We start from the raw sequence: 26,147 nt of genomic DNA on the forward strand, positions 1-26,147 counted from the left end.
ACGAGGGCCCCTGCCGTGCCCATGCCATTGGCATGGGCACGGCAGGGGCCCCCAGGGGCCCCGCGACCCCCCCTACCGCCATCCTGTTCATGGCGGCTTTCCCGCCATGATCTGGATGGCGGTAGGGGGGGTCAGAATCCTCATGGCTGCGGAGCGCGCTCCGCAGCCATGGAGGATTCCAAAGAGCAGCGGAAAGTCAGCGGGAGACCGCTGACTTTCCGCTTCTGACCGCGGCTGAACCGCCGCGGTCAGAATGCTCATTGGAGCACCGCCAGCCTGTTGGCGGTGCTCCCGTGGTCGGTGGCCCTGGCGGCCACCGGCCGCCAGGGTCAGAATGACCCTCATAGTCCTGTACTGTTTTGTCTGGCTCTCCCGAGCTGCTGCCGCCACAGACAGAAGTCTGACCTCCTGTCAGTGGTGCCAAAACCTTGGCAGGACGTAAGGCAAAGGGCCTGGGCAGAAAGGGGGTCACACCTCCTCACTCTCAGGCTGGCTGGTGAGAAAAGCATCAGGCTAGTGAGCCTTAAAGACTTCACCTGCCTTTGATGTGCAAGCAGTTGTCCTCCCAGTGGGGTACAAAGCTTTCCTGTCTTGTCGGTCCAGGGAGGTGGGAAATTAGCTATGCAGGAAGCGTACACCTCCCTCAAACTAGCCACACCTCTGAGGGTGGGCTAGGAGGTCTGCACGGCCAAGAAATGGTTCTGCCATCTTGGCAGACATCCTGAAATAGTGGGTTCTAGGTAGCAAGTGATGTTTACCCCACAGGCAGTTGTCACTGCAGGGGACGACTAGCCGCAGGGACAGTAGACCATTTGCCACTGTCCCTCACACCCTTAAATGCCCCCTAAACCAGGATTTAAGGGGCTCTGCTGGCACCCCATCTTAGATCTTAACTGGACAAGAAGAAAGAAGCACAAAGATGTCTGCACCAACAGCATGACCTGGACTCCAGCTGTTTGGAAAACTAATTTTCAACCCTCCTCAGAGTGACGCAAAGAAAACACACACATCAGGCAAGGCTCCTGAACAGATGAAATGTGTCTTGAGGTACTAAGGTTTATTGGCAGGCCAAGGCAGACGCACATCCCAGTGTTACGTCTTACAAACTGGCATCTTCAGCCCTGAAGCATATAAGTCAGGCACTTATATCTGTTAATAATAAGTGCTGTCACAGCACAACCCCAAAAGGGGACACAGTCCAAACATGGGCACGCACATACAAAAGAAATGCTGCATGTACAAAACTTAAAGTCCATAGTGTAAAAATATACATAATGCAGTGTGAGCATAAACACGTGAACAGACAACAGGTGGTCCCTAAAGGAAAAGGGGCTGGGTTGCTGACTGGTTGAACTTAAAGTGTGAGACCGAGCTAAACTTAACAACGTGGCTTGGAGAGGTTTGTTTGTACAACTGGCATAGGTGTCAGAGAGGTCAGTAGGGAAGTCTTACTGGGATTCAGATAATGGAGGAGAGAATTGGAACTAAAGTATCATATCTATAGGTACATACATGTGAATATATATTTTTCAGCCCCAGCGCAAAGAAGAGGACACAGGGTGATCTGTGGAGGCCAGTATTGGAACTGTTTGCCTGGCATGTGCTAGTGGTGAAAACTCGTTGGTCCTAACCAGAGGGCCCGTGGACACCGAAACACCAAGGAAGACTCCCCTGACTGGTGGCACCAGTCCCCTGTAAATTGCATGAGTAAAGAAGTGGTGATGACGAAAAACTGCAACACGACAGGCTCTGAGTGCCTGAGCCCAAAGAAATTCGGTATCCAGCATCCAAGGAGTGGGAGTGAGGCCTGTGCCTCTACTCCTCATCAAACAACCTCCATCTGCCAGAAAGCTTGTGGACCACACTTGCAACTACCATGGTTTGTTTGTTGCTTTCACGGAAACCGATGTCCACAAGATGTTCACCAACTTCAGAGCACCCCAGCAGAGGGACTGACGGCGTCAACAACACCCCTCATGTGGGTTTGCAGCCTGAAAGAAGTGACTTTGACTGGAGCAGCAAAGCACCTTTGGCACAACCGGCAGATAATTGACAGCTAGGAGCTACCTCTGCACCCAGAGCCACCGTACGAGGTAGTGAAGATCCAAGCTTCGATTCCTGGTCCTGGCCCCCCAAAGACCACTACATCGGACGGGTAGAGTGTGAGTTCACCCACAAGTCCAGTTTGCATAGAGTGCAAACGCTCCAGCCACTGCAGACCGTTCTGCACCAAGGACAGCCAAGTCACCTCTGTCACTGGACTCCCTGGGCATGGTAACAAAAGTTTGACTGCTGACTCTTGGTCTAGGTCCCTGCAGACCCTAAGTTTCCATGGGTTCGCCAGAACTCACCCTAGAAGTGCCAGAGTGCACACTGCTATTTTCCCCATTGACTTTAGTGGAAGCCCTTTAACTCTTCAAAGTACTCTGTTTTCCAAACACTTAAAAATTCATAACTCCGGTTGTACAAAAGCTACAAAGTTCATTTCGGTGTCTAAATTAAGATTACAATCTACTCAATTTCTCTAAATTGGTGTCTGATTTCTGTCATGTCGTGTCATTTACTTATTGTCCATGTTGATAATGTGAAATGCTTTACACTCTCAGTAAACCTTAGCTCAGTCCTGGCAGTGGGGCAAAGAGCCTGACTGTTCTTTGCCACACTACCAGGACTGAGCTAAGGTTTACTGAGAGTGAATCCAGGTCCACTACTGGGTATTGTGTTGGTATTCCATGGTAAGACTATCTAGTCATGCCAAATAATGCCTTCACCTTGCTACGGTATGCCTGAACTTTATGGGTGCACACATTCTCTTTATGAATAAGTGCATGCAAAAATGCACATCTTTACTGGTCTGCTAGCACAGATTCGGAACAAACGTTTGTGAATCGGTCCCATAATGTCTATGTTGACTGTGTTTGTGGTAAAAGATAAAGTTCTAGCAATTTATCTCATTAACACAATCCCAGGCCTGCAGAGTTATAGTTAAAGAACTGTGTCAACCAACAGACATCCAGCACTTGCTGTTTTTTTAAACAACACTTGGCTTTGAAATTTACACTCTGGTCATGGCTAGTGACTTGCAGGTTCACCATCAGACACTGCCTGCAAAAGCCTATAATAAACATTCTACCTGCAACTGCAGCAACCCAAACAATGAGCATCAACAACTTCTCTTCCCATCGGAACTTACAATATCTTTTGCAAATAACTCCTTATCAAGAACAATCTTGATCCAGCTGGCAGTCAGCTCCAGAACAATTTAGAATAACCCATAGGTTGAAAAACTGATTGAAAGAGCAGCATTTACTAAAATCTTCAACATCTTGAAGAAAACAACTTGCAGTTAGATGAACAAATATGTTCTGCCTTGGGAACGGTACAGAATCTGCCCTGATATGATGTGAAGATCACAGAGTAAATGAATGGCATTGCTGCATTGTTTCCACTGACCGAGGCCTCCGCTTTCAATACAGTACAACACCACTTACTTCTAGTAAGATTGCAGTAAGTTGACATCAAGGAACCTTGACAGATCAAGGTTAGACTACTGCCAAGAAGCCATTCACCAAGGGATGCTGACAAATGAGCGATAAATTACTTCATCCTAAACTGAGATCCTGACAAGGAGCTTGGAAGAACTTCCAATCCTCGATAGTCTGGACCCAGGAACTTGGTGTCTATCCAATGAATTACATTAACAGAAGTGTGATCATGGATCCAGCCTATCCCTGGATCCCAGAGTAAATAAAGCCATGAGAAGTGCATGCCACAGGAAGTGTCTTCTTCACCACGTGCACCCATATCTAGCATTCCCACAGAAGCTTCAGGATATTGTACCACTCGTTCTTTCTCTCCTTAACTATGAAAATGAACTCTTTCAGGAGCCATCACTGTTTTTTGTGAGACGATTACCAAGAAATCGGAGCACCGCATCAAGGCAGCTGCTACACCTTATCATAGTCACATCTCTCAGGACAGTGAAGCAGTTCATTGGCTGTTTATCACTAAATGTTCAACTTTGAGGGACCTGTGAATCACCCATAGAGCCATCAACTGCAAAGGCCACGTTTCTATTCAAATGTTGAATCAGCAGCTTACTATTCCTGCTTCATAACTAGAAGTGAATGAGAAACAATTATGCCATGTATGAGTGGAATATGGAGGACATGTATTCCTAGAGTTTCACAAATATCTTTAGCTGGTGACGAGTCGCATTAGAATGCCAAGTGCGGATTCAACCACTGAAATTATGACCCGCCAATTGCTGCACTGCCATCCCCATCATCCATACCTTAATTATTCGCTAGCAAAATGTTTCTGTTTCCTGAAATATGGATTGGTGTGTGGTGCTAACTGCACTCTTTAAGACGTTTAAGGCTTACTTTCAATTGAAGTAAGCTCTAATGGTTTCAGGTTCCGTGTGACCATTGTAACTGGCACCTAGTGTGGTTTTTCTCTTTTGCTGGGACTACGAGCTTTTGTGAGTTTCTATCTCAGAAGTTTTTGTATTGTTGGTTTTCTTTGACACAGTCCATCATCAATTTCTGATTGAGTGTTATGAGGAAGAAATCAGAGCGACCTGGTTGACTAAAGAATGGATTTGGTCTATCACTGCAGATTAGACACCTGAATTGGCTCCCAGATAGAAAACAATATTCTATTTCAGACACTATGATTCATAAAATAGTGCAACATGATCATCCTTTTTGTTTGGGATAAACCGTATGAACTAAGGGCCATCTTGCTGTCTACTCTTGGAAAGGGACATTATCTTTCAATAACTAGATTTAATAAATTCAGATTTTGAGGAAGATTCTTTAGGGTTCTAGGTCCAAAATGGTGGAAAAAGTTTGAAACCAACACAGCCGACCTACCTCTTTGGCATCTGTGAGAAAACAGGGCTGATTGCAGAGGCCCCATAACTTTTTGCCCCCATTTTCCTCTTTTTGCTGGTGTTTTCCTGACTTTGATGGTGCCCTGGGTACTGCTAACCACTCCCAGGGCCTGTGCTCTGTGTAAAATGGATATGCAAATTAGGCTAATTATAATTGGCTAAGTTAACCTACCTATAAGTCCCTAGTATATGGTAGGGCATGTAGGTTTAGGGACCACAGCATAGGTGGTGCACACCTAGGTGCACTGCTGAGGTGCCCAGTGTCATTTTAAAAGCAAGCCTGCCTTGCTGGCTGCTTTTAAAGTAAAGTTATATGCAAATTCGACTTTGGAATTAAAGGTACTTCCAAAGTCTTAAACTACCTTATTTTTACATATAAGTCACCCCTAAGGTGTGCCCTATGTGCCCCTAGGGCTGGGTGCCATGTAACTATAAGCAGGGACTTTATAAAAATAGATTTATAAGCCCTGGTGAGGTAAAAACAGCCAAATTCGTTTTTCCCTCATTGAAGTAAATGGCCTTCATAGGCTAGAATGGGCAGACTTTATTTTAAATTTTAAAGTCTCCTTAAATGTTACATACCAAGAATTCTGTATCAAATTAATTGTTGTAATAAATCCCACAACTTCCAGTTGTGGGATTTAATATAACTTGTTCAGGTAAAAAGTTTAGACTTTACCTAAAAAGTTGCCAATTTCAGCTCTGCATTGTTTTTGCTGCTGTGCTCTGATTGGCCAGCCTGCAGCAGCTTCTGCCAGGCTGCCTTGATGAGGTGTGAAGTGGCCTGGCTTCACACAAAGGAATGTGCTTGGGGGAGAGAATCTCCCCTCAGCAGATGGTGAGGCAGGAAGGGGGAGGGCGGCCAAACTGGTCTTCAAAGGCAGAGAAGGACATTTGGAGCACCCAGCAACACCCCCACATCCTGCAACCCCAGACAATTAGGTGCCCCCTTGATTAGATTAGGAGAGGGCAGGAGAGGGGTGTGTTTATGATTTTTAGCCACACCAGTGGGTGGGCTCAGCCAGATGTAACCTCCAAAAATCAGATTCATCCATGTTGGATTTTTAGAGACTGTTGCCTTCTGGGATGGATTTTTGCCACACTTCCCAGGAAGTGGTCATCACAGGGGGACAACCCTGTCCCTGATTGGAGAACCAGGGCCCCCCTGCTTTTCACCCAGGAGCAAGGATAAAACTGGCAGACCTGCCCCCACACCTCCGATCCCCACCAAATTTCAAGAAGAAAGAACGTAAGGAGAAGAAGGACTGCCCTGCTGGACCCCTGGCCTGCACCTGGAACCTGCACTCAGAAGGACTGCACCAGCTGCACACTAGGGCTTCACCACAAGAAGGACTTTGCCTGGCTTCAACTGGTTCAAGGATGGACTCCCTGTTTGCTACAGGTGAAAAATTGCTATCCAGAGTCCCCTGCACCAACTCCTAAAAAAGGTGACCAGCTGACCACTGTCCAGTGGCCAAAAAGGAGTTTGCGCCAGGTGCATTCTGGGAGTTGAAGTCCGCACCCCCCAAGGACCATCACAGAACTTCTGGACCCTTGGGGTGAGCTGTGGACCCCAAAAGAACCTTAAAAGAACATCTGGGTGAAGCCCCAGAAGTTTGGAGAAGATTTGACAAATTTTGTAAAAAAGCTCCAGAGAGGGACCGACCCGCCGCGGAAATTCTAGCCGGCTTGCCTCAACCGCGACCCGGCCTGACTTCGTGGTTCGTCCCGGTAAAGAAAAACATCCAAAAAAGAGACTAAGGGCCTGATTCTAACTTTGGAGGACGGTGTTAAACCGTCCCAAAAGTGGCGGATATACCACCTACCGTATTACGAGTCCATTATATCCTATGGAACTCGTAATACGGTAGGTGGTATATCCGCCACTTTTGGGACGGTTTAACACCGTCCTCCAAAGTTAGAATCAGGCCCTAAGTCCGAACGTAAAAGTCTCCACCGAGGAAACCCACATCGCGTATCCGGACAAGGGCTCCAGTAGGTCGGATTCAACTGGCAGGTTCGTCCCGGTGAAGAAAAACTTCAAAATAAAGACTAAGTCAGAAGGTAACTTTTTAACCGAGGCCTCCTGCGACCTGTAGCCGAGCAGGGCTCCATCGCGGTCGGCCTGAAAGTTTGACTTTGCCCCGGTCGAGGTGCAACCAGATGACCCGATTGGCGCTTTTTGTTTCTAAGCGCTAGAAAAGTAATAATTCTTTAAAAATTCATATCTCCGGTTCCCCTGAACCGATTTTAATCGTTTTTGTGCCATTTTAAAGATAAAAATATAAACTATTTTTATAAATTGGTTTTGGATTTTTAAACTGTTTCCTGTGTTTTATTTAATTACTGTTTTGTGATATTTGAATGCTTTACACTTTGTCTCCTAAGTTCAGCCTTGACGCTCGTTGCCAAGCTACCAAGGGTTGAGCTGGGATTAATTTACTGAGATCTAACTGTACCTATGTGGAGGTTAGTGGCTTGTTGCTAGGTGTAGGTACCTACCTGCCCTACCAATAACCCATTTTCCAACATAATTGGAAGCAGCGACGGGATCCTGTACTTGTGTTCAATATCACGTTACAGTTTTAGGTAAAACAAATTAAAAATCCTTTAAATTGGCCTAGTGCAAAAATTGTTTTTAATTTTTAATTTGGATTAATTTCAATTATTGAATTTTTGTAATTTTTCTAAATTCTTGTTTCCAATTTTTGCAAAACGTTTTTGTTGACACAAAACTAGGGAACCATGGAGCTTGATCTGGCTAGCCTACCCACACTGACAGTAGTCCAGCTTAGGGGGTTGTGTATTGAAAGAGGGTTGCCTGCAACCACTGATCTCAGGAAGCAAATCCTGATCACATCCCTGACAGCATGGGCTGAGGCCCAAGAGGTAGAGTCAGAAGAAGCTCCAGAGGAGGGAGAAAGAAGGGAGGATGCAAGCTCTAACCACTCAGGGGAGGGAAGGCATCTGAGCCCAAGTGAGGATGAGGAAGAACGTTCCTCAGTAAACACAGTCACTAGGGGCAGATCCAAAGCTAGTGGTGGGAAGGGGGTCCTTTCAGGAGGAGAGAACCCATCCATCAGAGAAAGAGAGCTGGAGGCCCAGCTAGCATACATAGCTTTGGAAGCAGAGAAGCTGGCCCTAGAAAAGAAAAAGTGGGCATACAAAGAGAAAAGAGATGGAGGCAGCGATAAAGAAGCTGCGGTGTCCATGGGTGGGGGAGTTTGCCCCAGATTACCCAAGGGGGTAGTTCCTGCTTATGTAGAGGGGGATGACATAGATAAGTGGCTGGGGGCCTTTGAGAGGGCACTCCAAATGAGAAGGGTTAGGCCTCAATACTGGGGTTCCCTTTTGTGGGAGTTGGTCCCCAACTCAGGGAGGGATAGGCTTCTGACCTTAAGGGGGGAGGAGGCAGATTCATACCCTAGTATGAAGAGGTGCTTAGCCAAGAAGTTTGGTCTGACCCCAGAGCAATATAGAATGAAGTTCAGGGACACCCAGAAGGTCAGTACCCAGTCTTGGGTTGACTTTGTGGACATTTCACTAAAGGCACTAGAGGGCTGGATTATTGGTAACAAAGTAGATACTTATGAGGGGTTATACAATCTGATCATGAGAGAGCACATCTTGACCAATTGTACCCAAGAAAGGTTACGCCAGCATCTAGTGGACTCTAAGCAGACGAACCCTAGAGAGCTAGGGGAGGCAGCTGATGAGTGGTTGAGAACCAGGGTGGTTGTCAAGTCCCAGGGGGGAGACTCCAAGAAGGGGGGGACAGGTCCCCAAAAACCTAAGGAGGGAGGTGGTAAGCCCACCACAGAGACTCCCTCTGTACCCCAGAACCCTAAGAAGGAGGAGAGTAAATCCCACTCCCACTCTGACCAGCAGAGACAGTTAGACCCAGGGTTAAAAAAGCTCTTGGACAGTAGGGCTTGCTTTGACTGTCAGCAGACAGGTCACTTCAGAGGAGATGCAGCCTGTCCAAAGAAGGTGGTTAGCACTGGGCTGTCCAGTGTAGCCATAGAGGAGGATTCCTCAGATGAAGTCCTCCTAGCATTGAGCTGGGAGACAGGACCAGATGGTAAGCTGGTGATCCCTGAGGGTGGGAGTAGGCACTTCCACCACATTCAAGTGAATGGGATCCCTACCACTGGCCTGAGAGACACCTGTGCCAGTCACACTATAGTGAGTGACCGGTTACTGACCCCAGACATGTATGTCCCAGGAAAGACAAAGAAAGTCAGGATAGCCACAGGGGAGGTCACCTCCAAACCTCTAGCCATAGTGCCCCTAGAGAGGGAGGGTATCCTTGACTGGATTAAGGTGGTAGTCAGTGCTGACCTTCCCCTAGATTGTATCCTGGGCAATGACCTCCCAGAGGTGAGTCTGGTCACAGATGGGGTGGTCGCCCAGGGCGCCCCCCCAACCCAACGTCCTGGGGAGTCAGTCCCTACAGTTAGGAGACAGGGGTCCCCAAGAAAAGGAAAGAAGAAAAGGAAGGGTAGGCCACTCTTAAAGAGAGTTCCAGGGAGCCAAGGGCCTTCTGCCCCAGTAAGGGGGGAGCCCAGAGTTGGCACTGGTGAGGCCTCACCTGACCCCAAGGAAGTCCTGAGTAGTCAGGCAGCTGTCCAGATGCAAGGTGTTGCCCCTGCACTGACAGAAGGGAGAGTGGAAGGAGGGTGTCTGCCACAGGAGGTGGTAGCCCCCCTCTCTAGACAGCAAGAGGGGTGCCAGGACCCCAAAGATGCCCCTAAAGCAGCTCAGCCACCTGTCAGTGGAGAGCTTAGGGTGTGGTTCTGGATACTGACAGCTGTCAGTAGCCTCTGCTGGGTGCTAGCCTTCCTGGCAGCAATGTACTTGGCCTGGGAGGCAGACCCCAGGGCCAATAGCAAAGTAGGCCCCCTGACCCTATTGGTCATGGTGGGGTTGCTCAAGTGTTGGGTGACCTCTTTGGGTAAGCTAGGTGTTGCCCTAGCAAAGTTTGGAGTAGGGGAGGTGGGCACCTCACTACCCAAGTTGGCAGAGAGAAAGGAGGAAGACCCCCCTAGAGGAAAGTTTCAGTTTGAGTTGGGTCCTTTTACTGTTGGGATGGCTTCACTACCCATAGGGAGTGACCCTGACAGGAGGATATAAGGCAGAGTAGGCCCTGCAAAGGGACAGCCAGTTTTCTTCACTGTCTTCCTCGCCTAACAAGCCAGGAAGACTCTCCCAGGGTTGGGCTGAGTCTCCTGGGCGTGTGGGCTGGGGGGGGGGTTGTGTGAGAAAACAGGGCTGATTGCAGAGGCCCCATAACTTTTTGCCCCCATTTTCCTCTTTTTGCTTTTTGCTGGTGTTTTCCTGACTTTGATGGTGCCCTGGGTACTGCTAACCACTCCCAGGGCCTGTGCTCTGTGTAAAATGGATATGCAAATTAGGCTAATTATAATTGGCTAAGTTAACCTACCTATAAGTCCCTAGTATATGGTAGGGCATGTAGGTTTAGGGACCACAGCATAGGTGGTGCACACCTAGGTGCACTGCTGAGGTGCCCAGTGTCATTTTAAAAGCAAGCCTGCCTTGCTGGCTGCTTTTAAAGTAAAGTTATATGCAAATTCGACTTTGGAATTAAAGGTGCTTCCAAAGTCTTAAACTACCTTATTTTTACATATAAGTCACCCCTAAGGTGTGCCCTATGTGCCCCTAGGGCTGGGTGCCATGTAACTATAAGCAGGGACTTTATAAAAATAGATTTATAAGCCCTGGTGAGGTAAAAACAGCCAAATTCGTTTTTCCCTCATTGAAGTAAATGGCCTTCATAGGCTAGAATGGGCAGACTTTATTTTAAATTTTAAAGTCTCCTTAAATGTTACATACCAAGAATTTGGTATCAAATTAATTGTTGTAATAAATCCCACAACTTCCAGTTGTGGGATTTAATATAACTTGTTCAGGTAAAAAGTTTAGACTTTACCTAAAAAGTTGCCAATTTCAGCTCTGCATTGTTTTTGCTGCTGTGCTCTGATTGGCCAGCCTGCAGCAGCTTCTGCCAGGCTGCCTTGATGAGGTGTGAAGTGGCCTGGCTTCACACAAAGGAATGTGCTTGGGGGAGAGAATCTCCCTTCAGCAGATGGTGAGGCAGGAAGGGGGAGGGCGGCCAAACTGGTCTTCAAAGGCAGAGAAGGACATTTGGAGCACCCAGCAACACCCCCACATCCTGCAACCCCAGACAATTAGGTGCCCCCTTGATTAGATTAGGAGAGGGCAGGAGAGGGGTGTGTTTATGATTTTTAGCCACACCAGTGGGTGGGCTCAGCCAGATGTAACCTCCAAAAATCAGATTCATCCATGTTGGATTTTTAGAGACTGTTGCCTTCTGGGATGGATTTTTGCCACACTTCCCAGGAAGTGGTCATCACAGGGGGACGACCCTGTCCCTGATTGGAGAACCAGGGCCCCCCTGCTTTTCACCCAGGAGCAAGGATAAAACTGGCAGACCTGCCCCCACACCTCAGATCCCCACCAAATTTCAAGAAGAAAGAACTTAAAGAGAAGAAGGACTGCCCTGCTGGACCCCTGGCCTGCACCTGGAACCTGCACTCAGAAGGACTGCACCAGCTGCACACTTGGGCTTCACCACAAGAAGGACTTTGCCTGGCTTCAACTGGTTCAAGGAGGGACTCCCTGTTTGCTACAGGTGAAAAATTGCTATCCAGAGTCCCCTGCAGCAACTCCTGAAAAAGGTGACCAGCTGACCACTGTCCAGTGGCCAAAAAGGAGTTTGCGCCAGGTGCATTCTGGGAGTTGAAGTCCGCACCCCCAAGGACCATCACAGAACTTCTGGACCCTTGGGGTGAGCTGTGGACCCTCAAAAGAACCTTAAAAGAACATCTGGGTGAAGCCCCAGAAGTTTGGAGAAGATTTGACAAATTTTGTAAAAAAGCTCCAGAGAGGGACCGACCCGCCGCGGAAATTCTAGCCGGCTTGCCTCAACCGCGACCCGGCCTGACTTCGTGGTTCGTCCCGGTAAAGAAAAACATCCAAAAAAGAGACTAAGTCCGAACGTAAAAGTCTCCACCGAGGAAACCCACATCGCGTATCCGGACAAGGGCTCCAGGAGGTCGGATTCAACTGGCAGGTTCGTCCCGGTGAAGAAAAACTTCAAAATAAAGACTAAGTCAGAAGGTAACTTTTTAACCGAGGCCTCCCGCGACCTGTAGCCGAGCAGGGCTCCATCGCGGTCGGCCTGAAAGTTTGACTTTGCCCCGGTCGAGGTGCAACCAGATGACCCGATTGGCGCTTTTTGTTTCTAAGCGCTAGAAAAGTAATAATTCTTTAAAAATTCATATCTCCGGTTCCCCTGAACCGATTTTAATCGTTTTTGTGCCATTTTAAAGATAAAAATATAAACTATTTTTATAAATTGGTTTTGGATTTTTAAACTGTTTCCTGTGTTTTATTTAATTACTGTTTTGTGATATTTGAATGCTTTACACTTTGTCTCCTAAGTTAAGCCTTGACGCTCGTTGCCAAGCTACCAAGGGTTGAGCTGGGATTAATTTACTGAGACCTAACTGTACCTATGTGGAGGTTAGTGGCTTGTTGCTAGGTGTAGGTACCTACCTGCCCTACCAATAACCCATTTTCCAACAGCATCTAAAATTGAATGCAACTGTTTACATTAGCCCTGAATGGCCTAAACTAATGTGGAGTTTTTAAGAGTTGTAACACCATAGGCTCTCTATCCTGCTAGTGCCTGCAGTTTCTGGGACCTGCAGAAGTCAAAGGTGTCAACACTGGGCTGTATAGGGCAATGCAATAAAATGCTTGATTACGGCTGATGTTTGATCTCAATGCTCACGCCTTATGTTGCTACCCACCTTTCAGATGTGTACACCAGGGTTTTAAAGAGGGTTTTAAAGAGATAAAACTAGAAGGTTTTCTATTGCCTGCTTGGGGGGGGGCAGACTTTTGATTTGGCTTTGTAGGAAACTGGCTCTGTATATACTATATCAAAATTAGATATAGTGTGCATAGAGTCCAGGGGTTCCCCAAGAGGATTGACAGTGGCAATAAATAGATAATACTAATGCTCCATTTGTGGTAGTGTGGTCGAGCAGTTAGGCTTATCAGAGGGTAGTGTTAAGCATTTGTTCTACACACACAAGCAATAGAAGAAACACACACTCAGTGACTTAACTCCAGACGAATAGTATTTTATATAGAAAAATATTTTTTTTAAACTTTATTACTAGAACCACAAGACTCAGTTTAGAAGTAAATACTGTTGCAGGTAACTACTTAGCACATACATCAATGTAACTTTGTTTCACTTTAGTCAAGTAAACAGTTTTTAAGAAAACAGAGAATATCTATTTTAAAAGTGCATTTTCAGAACAGTTCCTGGAGGAAGAAAATAAAGTACAGTTTTAGAGGTAAGTACACGACTTACAGTTCCAGTCTCCGGATTATAGGTAGTCCACCGTTGGGGGTTCAAGTCAACCCCAAACACCCACCACCAGCAACATGGGCCGGCCCAGTGCAGAGGTCAAAGTTAAGCACTCGGAATTCGGTCTGCCAGCAGGTAAGTACCTGCGGCTCGGGGGGCAGACCAGGGGGGATTAGAGGAGCACTGGAGGGGCCCAAAGTAGGCACCAATCCCACACCTTCAGCGGCACTAGGGTGGTCGGGTGCAGGGTGTAAACAGGTCGTCGGGTTTCCAATGAAACTCTATGAGAGTACTTCGGGGGTCACTCAGGTGCTGCAGGCAAGGTCCGAAGGGTTGTCTCTGACACACCACTGGTCGCACAGGGAGAGGACTGCCTGTTGATCGTCGCTGCACCAGTTGTTGATTTCTCCAAGGCCTGTGGGCTGCGGGAGTAGTGGGTCCTTTGGTGTTGGTTATCTTTGTCCAGGGCAGTCGTGGTTTGGGGGGGGGGGGGGGGAGTCCTGGGGATTCCCTCTGCAGACGTCATTGTGGAGCGGTGGAGAGGTCAACCCAGGGTGGACACTAGGTCACTGTCGCCTGGGGGGTCCTCTCTGGTCGGTTGGGCCACCTGGACTCAGGCCGTGGGTGTCAGGTGCAGAGTGGTTAGGACTCACGCTTTTGTAGTGAGGTGGGAGTCCTTTAGAAGAGGTTTCTTCTTTTCTTCTTTGGACAGGGCCGCTGTCCACATGAGTTCTTGATCCTCTGTGATGCAGGCACTGCTCTGGAGGTTTTTCAGAGTTCACTGGACCTGCAGGATGCGTCGTCTTTCTTCTGTAGGTTCTTTGAAGCAGGAGGAAGGCCGGTAGGGCCGGGGCCAAGTCAGTTGTTGTCTCCTTTCCTTCTCTGCTGGGATTTCAGCTAAGCAGTTCTTCTTCTTCTTGTGAGGGCATCAGGAATCTGACTAGCTTGGTTCAGGAAGCCCTTAAAATACTACATTTACCGGCATTTTTAGGGGTTAGAGGGCAGTAGCCAATGGCTACTGTCCCTGAGGGTGGCTACACCCTTCCTGTGCCCACTCCCTTTGTGGAGGGGGAACATTTCTAACACTATTGGTCCATATCCTCCAAACCAAGATGGAAGGAGAGGGTCACTTCAGCTCTGGACACCTTAGGGGAGGTCCTGGCTGAGGTTGTGACTCCTCCTTGTTTTTCCTAATTATCCCTCTGGACTTACCACAAAAAAGTAGGGCTTTGTCCAGGGGCTGGGCATCTCCACTAGCTGGAGTGCCCTGGGGCATTGTAACATGAAGCCTGAGCCTTTAAAGCTCACCCACAGGTGTTACAGTTCTTGGAGGTGGAGGTGTGAATCTCCTCCACCAGTGCAGGCTTTGTTTCTGGCCTCAGATCTCAAAGACTCTCACCCCAGGGGGTCAGAAACTCGTCTGCTAGTGGCAGGCTGGCACAGACTAGACAGTTCTACACTAGAGGATTGGGTAAAATACAGGGGGCATCAGTGTGGTTTTATTATTCTGAGAAGTTTGATACCAAATTTCCCAGTATTCAGTGTAGCCATTATGGAACTGTGGAGTTTGTTTTGACAAACACCCAGACCATATACTTAATATGGCCACACTGTACTTACAATGTCTAAGAATGGACTTAGACACTATAGGGGCATATTGCTCATGCAGCTATGCCCTCACCTGTGGTATAGTGCACCCTGCCTTAGGGCTTTAAGGCCTGCTAGGGGATGACTTACCTATGCCACAGGCAGTGTTTTGTGTGCATGGCACCCTAAGGGAGGTGCCATGTCGACTTTGCAGATTGTGTGTGTTGGTGGGGAGAAAAAGGCAACGTTGGTGTGCATGTGTTAAGTGAGGGGTCCCTTAGGGTGGCCAAACACATGCTGCAGCCCTTAGGGACCTTCCCTGGTCACAGGGCCCTTGGTACCACTGGTACCTTTTACAAGGGACTTATCTGTGTGCCAGTGGTGTGCCAATTGTGGGAACAATTGTAAATTTTTAGTGAAAGAACACTGGTGCTGGGGCCTGGTTAGCAGGGACCCAGCACACACTCAATCAAGTCAGCATCAATATCAGGGGTAAGTGCAACAGGGGCAATTTTCCTACAGGCTTCTTTTGTAGGTCAGGAGTGGCGAAGATATTCCAAATTCAGGAAGCTTGTCAAAACAGTTGTTTCGTCCTGGGTCAGTGGGAGCTCAAGTTCTATTAGACAATCCATTTCCATCGCACTGTCTAGTTTTCTGGCCTGGTACTCAAAAGTGGCGCATAAGACGGTTGCAGTGAGGTAATAGCGAATTCAAATTAACACAGCAAACACACTTTGTGCATTTTTCAGTGTCATTTTACTCCGAGGAATGCATTGTTCAGATCAATAATTTCTGAAGGCATATCGCAACTCTTATACAAGCCTCTTGTGTGTTTTTCAATTTATAGGTTCGCGAGTGGAAGAAGCAAGGGAGTAAAACACACATGTGTACTGGCAGGCCTGGCTGGTTAACAGTGTCTCTACGAGTTGGAAAGTACAAGAAGACCCATAAGAACATAATGATTAATCTCATGGATATTTTGGAGGTGGATACAGAAAGAAGGGTAAGTGCACTGACTGTACAACAAAGTTTGCTGCCCAAGATTAAGATTTGTCTTTAAAAATTGCAAAGGATTTAATTTTGAAATTCGATGATCGTTTTATCAAATATTGTGCACTTCCATTATAAATTGCTTTATTCTCTTTTTCTCAATTATTTTGTTCTGATTCGCTTTTGCCCACTGGACAACATCAAGATTCATAACCTTTGTAAAATAACATCTGCGAGGGCAAATCCTGAAACTATTGATGCAGAAAAGCAAGGATGGCAAAGCCAATAGGTATGGCTTCACGGTTGTAACATGTCCAAACATGTGCTTGCACATGTGTACCTTAGCAAATTAAATCCGGATCTGATGACGTGCCTTTTGGATCTTCATTTCATACTGAAACAAAAACCTGGTATCATCGTCTCGCATTTGTTTCTGTGGCATAACAGCCATATTATAAAGATTGTTTTGCCATCAATTTAAAAAAAGAAAAAAAAGTACATTGCTGCAGTAGCAGGGATGAGAAGCTGCTGGGAATATAAGAATAAAAGATGTGGCCGTTGGAAGCTGATATTTTAAAAACACTTAGTCCGGCGATAATGACGAGGGGCGGGGGGAGTTGGAAACCCTCCATTGAAACCTAAGATGGCAGCTCAAAGGGAAAAAAAGTAACAGCTGGTGTTAGGGTCAGACTAATAGGCAAGTCCTGACACAGAGATAACAGTGACAAGTAAAAGACTTATTAAGGGGGTAAATAACTAAAAAGGATTGCTTCATGTATGCAGTGCTAGCATATATTTATATTTGAGTATACTTTTTATGGTTTTAATGAAGCTTTACATTTAAAGGCATATAGACACTGCTTGCAATAATAGCTAACCAACATGGTTAATGACAGCTACCCTGCACCCCATATCCCACACCAAACTGTATAGACAGTAAGGTGATACAGCCTACACACCAGTCATTCAGGAAGGCCATGCCATAGCGTCGTAACTGTGTTACGTCTAGTAGACCCAGGGCTCGAAGTCTCTAAGGGCATGTCCTGCTCAGAAAGTCTAAGTTCAGATAGGTAAGAACTGGGTCCCAGAGTATGTGAAAGAGCTGGAATTTGTCCAGTATGTGGATGATCTTCGTGATGCCAGTGCTCGTATGGAGGTGTTGTGGGCTTCCCCTAGATGGAGAGGAGTGTGTGTTTCGTGGCCAGGAAGAGGTGAGAAATGTGCTTGCCCGCAGTGGAGTGCTAAGGGTAAAAGCCCTCACCGGATCTTCTTAGATAGCGAATTCAGGGAGTTTGTTGAGATTTCTGCCCTGGCTCTGTGAGATTGCATGAATACAGCTTCCCAAAAGGCCACCAGGAGTAGGACCATAGGATGTGTAAGAAGGTATTGGTATCTCCACATCTGTGCCAACACGCCACCGGTAGGCCACATTGATAGTGTGCAGGCAGTAGTGCGTGAGGTTCCAGCGACACACAATTTTGTAAAGAATTTCCTTGCACTGCGGCTGTCTGGCCAAGTTAATTCTACAGAAAAAAGTTTCCTCCCATTGTTTGGTGACTAGGGTGAGCTGTAGGACCCTCTCTCAATGTACCTAGTATGATGTACTGGGTGACGTTGTCTGAGTATTGAGCAGTCTATAGGTATTGGAGATTAGATGCGTAAAGGAGGTGAGGCGTTAGATGTAATGTTCGAAGGGGGTAAGCGGCCTAGTTCCCCTCACTTTAACACTGGGGTGGGAGAGCCAAAGGCAGAGCTGGACTAAATGACATAGGTCAGTTACTAGAATCTCATCGTCAAGTTTAAGTTCCTCAAATGCCTTTACTTTGTCTCCTGTAAAGAAGTCCTGGAGGCAGAAGTAGTCTTTCTCTCCATATGTGGGAGCCCCAGAGAGTTCCGAAGTACCACTGAGAACTGTGGGTTGTCCAGGACGGTGAGGGAGGAGAAGGGAAGGCCCTGCTCTGTGACAGTCGAGTCCCAAACAGCTAGGGTGGCTTTAGTGACAGGGGAGAGTTATAAAAGCTAACCTCTTGCGGTGACCTCGTCCAACTGTCTAGACTCAAGGTTCTGGTCTATGAAGCCCCAGGATTAGTTAATTCTCTCCCCCCCCCCTCAGCTGAGCCATTTGATCATGTAGCATGAGCCATTTGATCATGTAGCGTAATTGGAAAGCCTGATATAGTAACAGAGCAATTGCGGCACTTTAGGGCCCCCCTCCCTGGGATGTCAGATGTAGGTCAGGAAGGCTAATTGAGGCGCAGTGACAAGAAGTGAGAATTGTCTGTGGTTAGGAGGTGGCGTGTACACCAAACAACTAGCAGTTGTAGGTCTGCAAGCCAGGCTTTCTCCTTTCTGGACAATATGGGTGTCCCTCCATGCCACTGGTGTGATTTGTCTGTTCATGAAGTCAGCAGTCTTGAGGTCGGAGAGGTATAGAGGGAGAACAGCATCAGACACAGTAGCTGTAATTCTGAGGATGTTGTTGCAGAGTGACTTGTTTCCTAATTCCTCACACCTCTCTTGGAAGCTAATTTCTTTGGTTTCTAGTTGAAAGATCTGTTGCTGTAGAGCTTGTCCAACGTTTGTTCAGTCTGCACCATACGGTCCCCGAGGTAATCAATATCCTACTAAAAGGCCTAGGGATCGTGCTGGAAATTCATTTTCACCCTCGATGTACTTAATCTCTTGGACCAGTTGGAGAAAGTTCTTGGTGATGGATTCGTTATCCACTGCGGATGTCGGCCCTTCTACTGTAGGTGGAAGCGGTGTGGCACTGTTGGCATTGTTTAGTGATGGGTTCTGGAAGAAGGATTTTATTGAGCAGTCCTTTTTGGTGCATTCCCCCACTATAGTGGCAGAGTCTGTGGTTGGACCCTGTAGGAGAAGATTGTGGGGGTGGCTAGCCCAGCAGGCACAAGCCAAAGTGGTGGGGTTGGTCTGGGCACGGACCTGAAAGAACAGACCATCGCCCAATCTGCACAGCATAAATGAGCTGTCCGGTCAGGGACTGGGCTGAGGGGAGGCTGCAGGTCTGGGTGCCTCTGGGGGTGAGCACGTCGGGAGAAAGTGTACTGAGGGGATGCAGGCCTCATCAGGTCATTAGTGGTGTGCACAGATGAAGCCAATCAGGCTCGGGTGTCCCCTCCTACGCAGGTAAGGGTTGGTGTTTCCTGGGGACCCAAGAGGTTGGGGCAAGGTCACTCAAGTCCAGGCGGGTGCCACGGCTGAAGGAAGATGGAGGCCTCACCTGGAACTTGGAGGCATGTGCTCTTGCTCCGAGGGCCCAGTTAGGTTTCCAATGGTATTGGGGCTCAGTGCACTCCCAGGCTTATGATGAGGAGCAGGGGCTGGCAGTCACTGGTGCTGGTGGGTCTCTCCAGGCCTCGTCGGGGTCAGAGATGGTTGACGTCCCCTGAGGGACCTATGGCAGGCGTTGGGCCGATTACGCCATGAGGGGCCCGAAGTGTGTGGGGAAATGATGTTGCCCTGACGGCCCCTGGGGAGTCTGTGACCTCTGCTGTGCTGGCTGAGCACCGCTGCCCTTAGGTGCCCACAGGAAGAGCTGAAGAACAGGCTCGGTGTGCCCTCCAGGGGTGCACACCAATCATCCGTGTAGGCAGCACTACCACCCTGTTCCAGGGTGCCCCAGGTGTCACTGATGTCGGGGCTTGGCAGATGTGTGGCAGTGCAGGGGTCTGCTGCCACCCCACAGGCAGCAATCTCCCCTTGTGGAGGGCCATCGGGAAGGAGGGAGCCAGACCTGCTGTCTCGTAAGCCCAGGCCAGCGTTTTAGCAGCACCTGTAGGTCCATTGGGTCCCAGAGAGTGATGAAGGATGTAGAGACACCCGGGGATCTCAGATGCTGATGGAGGATCCCCAGGGAATAGGGGATCCTATTTGTAAGGGATGCCAGACGGGGAGCTCAGTTGTGAGTCCTGCCCTCCCAAGTGGTGCCACCCCTATCATGGACCCTTGGAAATGGGCCTGAATGTGCTCTGCCAAGCCCAACTGCTGGTACCTATCGGAATTAATGCAAGGCACTGTGAATCCCCGCAGAGCTTTGCCGCATAACTGCCAACACATCGGACCCGACACAAAGCCCTGCACCGCTCCCTGGAACCGCCTAGCTCCACAGCCTGGCCGCACAGCTTTATCAGAAGTGACATCGGACTATGCGAAATCTCGCAAAGCAATGCCATCGGACCTAAGTTGGTCACTATAGCCGACCCACGCTCCATCGCGGTCAGCCTGAATTTGTGACTTTGCCCTGGTCCGGCGTGACCAGATAATCACAGTTGAGCATTGTGGTTGTGGAGCTATTTTCACTAAAACCTTTAAAATTGCATATCTCCAGTTCTACTGCTTGGATTTTATTCGTTTTGGTTTTGTTTTATTTATAAAAATAATTTTAGTTTTCTAACTTGGTTTGGGATCATTTTTGTGTGGGTGGTGCTTGTCACTTTTTACTTCTGTTTGAAGTGTTGCACAAATACTTTGTACATTGCCTCTAAGTTAAGCCTGACTGCTCTGTGCCAGGCCGCCAGAGGGTTGAGCACAAGTTAAAAATTGAGGGTTGGCTTGTGCCTCACCCTGACAAGGATTGTGGTTGCTGCTCGAACTGGGCTTACATCCCTGTCAACCAATAACCCAATTTCTTACAACAGTGTAGAGAACTGCAAAAGTGTCTATGCGCAGAACTGCGACACACTCATGTAAAGCTTTCTTGATAGACGACCCAGATAACAAGTTTAGATACAAATTTCATTTGGTTGGCCTAATTAGTTGATGGCGTTTCTATCCCTATTGAGACCTGGATCAGCATCAGGACTCCTAATGTGTATGAGCCCAAGAAGACGTTGAGAACATGTACCAAATAAGCACATGCATACAGGTGACACCAAAAAAAGGTGGTGGAGGATCCAAATCGATAGTGTTTTGACTCACTTGAAGTGCTGGTCTGAAAGAGAGCAAATTGCTGAACCAGCCGCAGAGGAGAAGCAGAGTGAAATTAAATTAAGCAGCAGCGATCCACAGTGCTGGGAGGCGCGTGGTCACAGGGGGATGTCTCCGAAAAGAAGAAACCAACAATGTGTTAAAGAGTCATCACCAAGTGCTGAGCCAGGTTTGGACATGTTGTTAATAGGCCTGGGCATAGCATAAGGAGTTTCACTGTGCAGAATTTCACGAAGTTACTGAAAAAGTCTGCCAAATTCTGATGAGTTCTGTGAATGTGTGGAGTATTGGCAAGAAGTCCCCCGCACCATGTCTCCGCCCCTAGGACTCCTTGGTCACCCACAGATGATCTTACTGTGCCGCTCCTTGTGCGGAAGCCACACAAAGGGCATGCCCCTGATGAATTCTCTCCACTGCAGCCAGAGAGCCTGAGCAGGGTGTGGGGGCCAAGGCAAGTGAGCGCACATCGTCCACCTCAGTTGGTGCCTCACCTCCGGATACTGGGCTCTGTCTCTCTCCGAGAAGGGCCACAGCACTGTAGGAATGGCCTCTGGCATGGCCATGGAGGAAGGGACGGAGTTGGAGGCACTTGGGTTGGGGGCACTTGGGATTTCAAAGAGCGGCACACAAGGCACCGCTCTTCAGAGCTCAGGGAGTCTCTACAGGCACCTCTCCTTGCAGAAGCTAAAGTTAACAGTTCCCTCCAGTGTTAGGTTTGCAGTCTCATCGAGACCAGACTGCTGTCCAGTCACAGAAGGCCCTGCTCACAAGGCAGCCATATGAAGACTGTATGGTTACTAATGATGACAAATTAGAGTAAACTTTCTAAGAGGTCAAGGGTTACCACCACACAAAAAATTTAATAGAGTGCAGTGAAACATTTTAAGTGATTTGCAAGACTTTGTTTGGAAAAATAAAAATTTAAATTATAATTGAATCGGTATTTTATTCTCCTAGAATAATTGAGTGTTTCTGTCCGAGTCAGGGCAGTTTTCTGATTGCATACTATTAGATTAAGTTATCAGTTACCCTTTTCCAAATTGACTTCTGTAACTTTACCCACAGAGGAGTTACAAAATGTTAATTGAAGACACTATGAGAGAGGAGGGGTTCGTGCTTAGGAAATAGGGCAGGGCTTTGCAGCTCCGTCTTTGCCAGTGCCGTCAGTTACCCGGCTCAAGGAATGGCCATTTGTCAGCAGATTGCTGGAGTGAATGCCATGGAATTCCTTCCTTAGTTTGGGAAACCCCAAGAGCTTAGTGCATCCATCTGTCAGTCCGTGCATGCATTGACTTACAGTTTCAAAGGTAACTTGCAGGATCCAGAAAAGTGAGACAGGCTGTGCCTGCTGCTAGGAACATCAAACGTGGACATTCTATGAGGTATTAATTTGCACATGTGTTATTTCTTGTGTTTCCAGGGCAAAATCAGTGTAAACAAAAAGTATGGTATTTGCCAACTTTATATAATCTCCTGTGATTGTAAAGTGCCTGTTTGCTTCAAGTGGCAGAGTGATTAAGAAATTAATTGACCTATGTACCGCAAAAATTAGGAGTGAGTGCTGCCACGCTGGTAAACCCCGTTCCCCAGCAGTCGACTGAGACCATGCAGTGGCAAAACTCCTCAAACTCTGCTGGTGGAGCAGAGTATACCTCCCACCATTAGTTGATATTTGTATTTGTTGGCAAGTAGGAGGAATTTGGTCTCGGTGGGATTGACATTCATATAGGTGCTTGACTGTCATGTCTAAATGAGTGAGGTGTTAGGCATAGAGGTGTTGCCAGAGTTGATTGGACTGCTTTTTCTACAGTATTGCAGACGAAGGGGAGATAATTAATATGCCCATAGCTCATAAGGTCATCTGGATCCAGAGTGAGCATTTTCAAGAGTGGGAGAATTAATTAGCCTAGTTGTCAGGGCTTCTTCTTCATTGAGTGATTTGTAAATGTGATGATGGTAAAATAAAATGTTCATAGAGGGTAGGGTTGAGCATTTGAGAGGGGGAGTTGAAGGATGGCCATTGCAGGATGCTGGGTGATGGGATAGGTGGTGGAAGGGATGTTAATGCTGTCCTATTCTCTAAGTCAGTTAGTTGAAGAAGATGTTGACTATATGTGTTACTGAAGTGTAGAACTTGTGGTTTTGGGGAGTGGTTAATGCAGGCTTGATCATTTTGAAAATATTCTGCTTCTGGAAGATGCTTTATTGATGGTGCTGGTGTAGTATTTGGCTTTGTCTGGCAAAATGAAATACCTACAACCTGAGCAAAGACGGTTTATTATAACGAGGTCATCATGAGATCTGTTTTTTCATCCATTTCCTTTTTCCTGTTTTGAATGATGGGCACATTGTTGATGAGGTCCTTTAAATACCAGAGCCTCCATCATTTCAGCTTTCACTTCTGTGTTGTGATTGAGGCCTGTATGCTGACATGGTTTTCCAGGTGTGGATTGAAGTTAAATAGTAGCATGCTGCTAAATTTCAGGAGGGTGGTCTTGTTTTCTTTGTGGTTTGAGTCACCTGGGAGGTCGAAGTCTTTGGGAAGGTTCATGTGTGTGTGTGTATATGTGTTGAATAGATAACGTGATGAGGAAATCACGAGGAAGTTCTAAATGTGTCTGTGAAGTGCAATGTGGCTCATCTGGCTGGAGTTAGAGGGGAGTGGCCTGTGAAGAGTTCCACTGAATTGAGTCTTTGCTCACCAAATATTTCTATTTTTGTGAAGGGTATGCAGTTTATATTGTATGAGATGTGTGAAGATGTGCCTCTGTTAACACGAGTGTGTGGTTTGTTTGCGTTTGTATGTATTTGCATGAGTGCCTTCATAATGTATCATTAGAAGGACACAGTATTCAAGGGTCAGATCTGTTGACTTTTCCAACAGATCCAGGTTTGTTTTGAGAGTTCAGGGCACGTCCCAACTGAATCAATACTTGAGATCTTTATTTTGGTGCCAAGCATTCATATAGTCCTCAAATTAGACTGCCCTGTACAACTATAAAAGAGATTTACACTATTTCTTCAGACGGCTCATGAATGCAGTGTATTCCCAAATCGGTTAGAAATGGGATATGACACTAGTTTTGCTATGATGGTGGCAAGGCATATTCAAATCTCATGATTCTAGGAAGGGTTTTGCTTAACTGCAGAAATATTCTTACAGGGAAACACAAATTCCATTTGTTTCAGATTAGTAGACTCCTACCAGGAACATAAGATGTGTGCCACGAGTATGTGTTTAGTAAGAGTTGTTTACTACTCTAAACTTGAAAAATGTAATCATATATGTTTAGCTTATGAAATTTAGATTTCGTATGTATAATCCTGCTTGGACCAGTGCCATCACCTAACACACTTTTGGAAAAATTGGCCATCGATAGTAGGACAAGAGACTTCTGGACAACCTCTTAAATTCTTGAGATTTACCCTGTTGTGTAAAAACTGAACCATGCTGCCTTTCCAAGGGAAGTAGGTGCAGACTCAAATAATGGAAGTGACAGGAGGCAGGGGGAGGATAGAAACGTTTTGGTTTAGTTTCAGAAGTAATTTATGGTGTCCAGTGCAACAGAAAGACTAAAAATGGAGGTGTGTGTTTTGTGCAGTTTTCTTAAGGTGTGAACATGACGACGTTTCATTGTAGGGAGAAGAGAATAAAGTTTGAGAATGTTCTGGCAGCATGCTAAATAGTTGCCCCAATGTACTTGCTGGACTACTCTTCAGTTGGTTAACTTCGAGTACTGAAAGGTGTGGAAGATTTTATTCCCTGCACCTGTTGTGTAGCCATTTTAGTTATAGCTCCATGCATGTTATTTTAGCACGCTAGGCCTGCCACTGTGCACTTTTACCTAGATGTATTTTATTCAGCCTTGTTTATTATTTTAACAATAGCCAATGTGGTCTTGTTTTATTTCTCTCTATCTAGCTGTTCTTTGCTTAGGCCAGCACTACGGTCTTAAAAAGACATTCTTTTTCACTCTGTGCTTCTTTCAAGGCTGCAGTAAGATAGGCTGCCGGTAAATGTGGTAACAATGTTGTCTCTGGTATTCATAGAAACATACACATCCCTACGTAGGGACATTTTCTCAGAACATCAGTTGCTTTATTATAAAAACACTTCCATGTCCCATACACGGTAGAGGAAGATTCTAGCCAGATGACCACAACTGTATGCTGATTGCTGAAAGCTTCGCTACAGCTGCTTATGCAGACTTCAGGCCTTTGCTTAGTTATGGGGGATGATGTCTTCCCAAGGGGACCTGAAGGGCAGAACTAGAGATTAACACACTGTGCTCTAATATAGCCTAGGTAGGAATTAGTCTATTGACTCTAGTGACAATATGGTAGCGTTATTTCTATGCTTCACTCTCCTTGTCGCAATTTCAATCCTGTCATGCTTTATCGTCCTGGTTATTGCAGTACATGCTTTATTACCTAAGATGCAGTTGCTTCATTAAAACCTTATTGAAACATATACCGCCTCTGCTTGTCATTGTATATGTGAGACTAATGTAACTGAGAGAAACGGATGAGATCTGAGTGACCACGATTTTGTTGAGGAGTCAATAGTGTCATGCGCTCGGCTGCCCAATCATCCCTGCTGTTGGATAGAGATGAGGCACTGCTAGTTAGCCGGAGCAAAACCCAGATTGGGGTGTCACCTGTAGTGGGTTAGACTCAGTCTCCTACACTGCAGGTGATTCTGCCGCTCAAGTCCAGTAGTCTCATTAGAATAATGAGAGCCTACGTGACACAGCTATCCTTTGCAAGGCCTGCCTGTGGGACTTGATTAATGTACAGCCGCACCGAGCCTCCTCCAGAATATGAACAAATAAGGATGTATTTTTCAGCATCTGTAGGTAAGTGAGACTTGAATTTAAACGTATTGCTGAAGTTTGTAATTGTGAAGGATATATCCTCAGTTCCATACTTCATCTCATCAGTTACAAACGTATTTTCAACCTCCATGTTTGAAAGCAGAATCCCTGACCCTTTCTTATACAGTACGCATAGAATGTGCAATGCACCAGCCTGGCGTGTTGAGGCTAGAATGTGTTTTGGTACTTGTTGGACTTTTGCTTATGCAGGGTCATCCCCAGACTTTTTTGCCTCCTGCCTCCTATATTTTTCTGACATGTTGCTGTTGGCTTTTTCAACTCTGAGCACTTTACCACTGCTAGCCAGTGCTAAAGTGCATATGCTCTCCTGTTTAAATTGTATGTAAGTGGTTTATCCATGATTGGCATATTTGATTTACTAGTAAGTCCCTAGTAAGGTGCACTAGAGGTGCCAGGGCCTGTA

At 46.8% G+C, this 26,147-nt stretch overlaps 1 protein-coding gene across 1 annotated transcript in view; it reads left to right on the forward strand.

The window, feature by feature from the left end:
- The window catches only part of DHCR24 (24-dehydrocholesterol reductase), a 106,720-nt gene that overhangs the window by 9,934 nt on the left and 70,639 nt on the right, over positions 1-26,147 (forward strand). Inside the window, exon 2 of the mRNA XM_069232613.1 lies at positions 15,757-15,912. Within this exon, the coding sequence (XP_069088714.1) occupies positions 15,757-15,912 (156 nt within the window). The remainder of the gene's footprint in view (positions 1-15,756; positions 15,913-26,147) is intronic.

This window comes from Pleurodeles waltl, chromosome 4_2 (genome assembly GCF_031143425.1).
Source record: "Pleurodeles waltl isolate 20211129_DDA chromosome 4_2, aPleWal1.hap1.20221129, whole genome shotgun sequence".
NCBI lineage: Eukaryota > Metazoa > Chordata > Amphibia > Caudata > Salamandridae > Pleurodeles > Pleurodeles waltl.